Consider the following 1,588-nt stretch of genomic DNA (forward strand, 5'->3'; position numbering starts at 1 on the left):
CGCCCCCGGGGCCACGCCCCACTGTGCCTCTGCTGGGGCTCAGACGTGGCCTTCACGTGGGAGGCGCCTCCCGTCCCTGCGCCTCGAGGCCTCGGGAGGGGCGGGCGGGCCTCGGTCCCGACGGTAGGGGCGCTCGGCCGCCCCAGTCCTCGCCGTCCTCGGCCATGAGCCCGGGGCTTCGCACCGGCTTAGCACTCTCGGCCGGGAGACCCAGGGCGAGGGGGCGCTGGCGCGGCGGTAACCTGAAGGTATTTACGACGTTAGCAGAAATAGACCCTGGGCGCGATGCTGCTTGGCCTTAATACGTTATTCCGGTTTTTAACAGGAGTCGTTACATTTAATAACTTTACAGTAGGTGGCCTTAAAGCCTAACAAAATATGTACAAAGAAATTAGGAAGGATATTAATGTGAACCGTGAAATAAATTAACATGATTTTTACAAAACACACTGACCGTTAAATTAAAAAATAGTTTAAGGCAGGAGTTTTCATTTGAAATTAGCGTAATCAGAAAATATATCGATAAAATCTTGTACCACTTTGTAGCAGAACTCATACTGTTCCTGCAAAAGAAGACCAAGATGCCGTTAAAATGAGGGTAGCAATATCTGACCGACGGCACGAGGAGACGTTCAGAAGGAGGACGAGGGCCCGGGTGGCATCGCAGCGCCCGCGGGCGACGTCAGCCTGCACAGCGCCAGCGGCAACCTCCAGCCGATGATGTCCCCGCGCAGAACGAAGGGCACGGTGCGGCAGCGGGGCGGGCTCTGGCGCCCGTTCTTAAGTGGGAAAACGGCCCTGCCCACGCTGAGAACCACCCAGGCACACGCCCAGGCCACAGGCAGCCCGCGGCGCAGACCCCTCGCGCACACGACACGCCCAGGGCTGGTTTCAGAGGCCGAGCCCGGCCCGAGCGGCCCCGTGGCCGGCCTCCCTCTCGGCTAGAGGGTCTGGCCACTTGCTGACCCCAGCGGCTGGCCCTGCAATGCAGAAAGGCTGCAGGGGGGCGAACGACAACCCCACTTCCAGCCGCTCACGCCCCCTGACCAGCCAGTGCCCAGACGGGCAGGAGAGTGAATTTCCAGAGGGAAACTTGACCCCCGACCACACACACAGGCCGACCCCACCAATCTCGCCGCCGGCACCTGCACCTGCCCCCGATCTGCTCCTGCCTGGGCCCCTGGGGTGGACCCGGGAGCAGGACGCCCGTGTGCAGGGCCGGCCGGCCGGGACGCGGGCGCTGTCTCCCGCCTCTGTGCTTCCCTGCCTCTTTCCCCAGATGTCCCACCGCGGGCGAGGTCTGGCCACAGCGCGCTGCGGCTAAGCCCAGGGGTCCTGGGCCAGGGACCAGCCGGCCCACGGGGTGACGGCAGAAGCCCCCTAGTGAACAGAGCGGACACAGGGACGGAGGGCTGCACGGGGAGCTGCTGGCCGGCGTGGCCTCGGGCAGGCGCTGGGCTCACGCTGCCCCGGGCTGCCCCTGTTCTCACACGCTGCCGCCATGCTTTCCGGGCACTGGGGCACAGCCCTGGGGCCGGCAGCGGGAGGCCGGCGGGCAGCGGCTGCGGAGCACATGCCCCCGCCAGGC

The 1,588-nt window shown here is 64.6% G+C and overlaps 1 protein-coding gene across 1 annotated transcript in view; it reads right to left on the minus strand.

Moving 5' to 3' along the window:
• Positions 1–289: 289 nt before the first annotated feature.
• Positions 290–1,588, minus strand: part of PTPRE (protein tyrosine phosphatase, receptor type, E) — a 42,892-nt gene continuing 41,593 nt past the window's right edge. Inside the window, exon 13 of the mRNA XM_012723445.1 lies at positions 290–588. Within this exon, the coding sequence (XP_012578899.1) occupies positions 489–588 (100 nt within the window). The 3' untranslated portion in view covers positions 290–488. The remainder of the gene's footprint in view (positions 589–1,588) is intronic.

The sequence above is a fragment of the Condylura cristata genome, unplaced genomic scaffold (genome assembly GCF_000260355.1).
Source record: "Condylura cristata isolate star-nosed mole 26May11 unplaced genomic scaffold, ConCri1.0 scaffold00011, whole genome shotgun sequence".
In the NCBI taxonomy this organism is placed as follows: domain Eukaryota; kingdom Metazoa; phylum Chordata; class Mammalia; order Eulipotyphla; family Talpidae; genus Condylura; species Condylura cristata.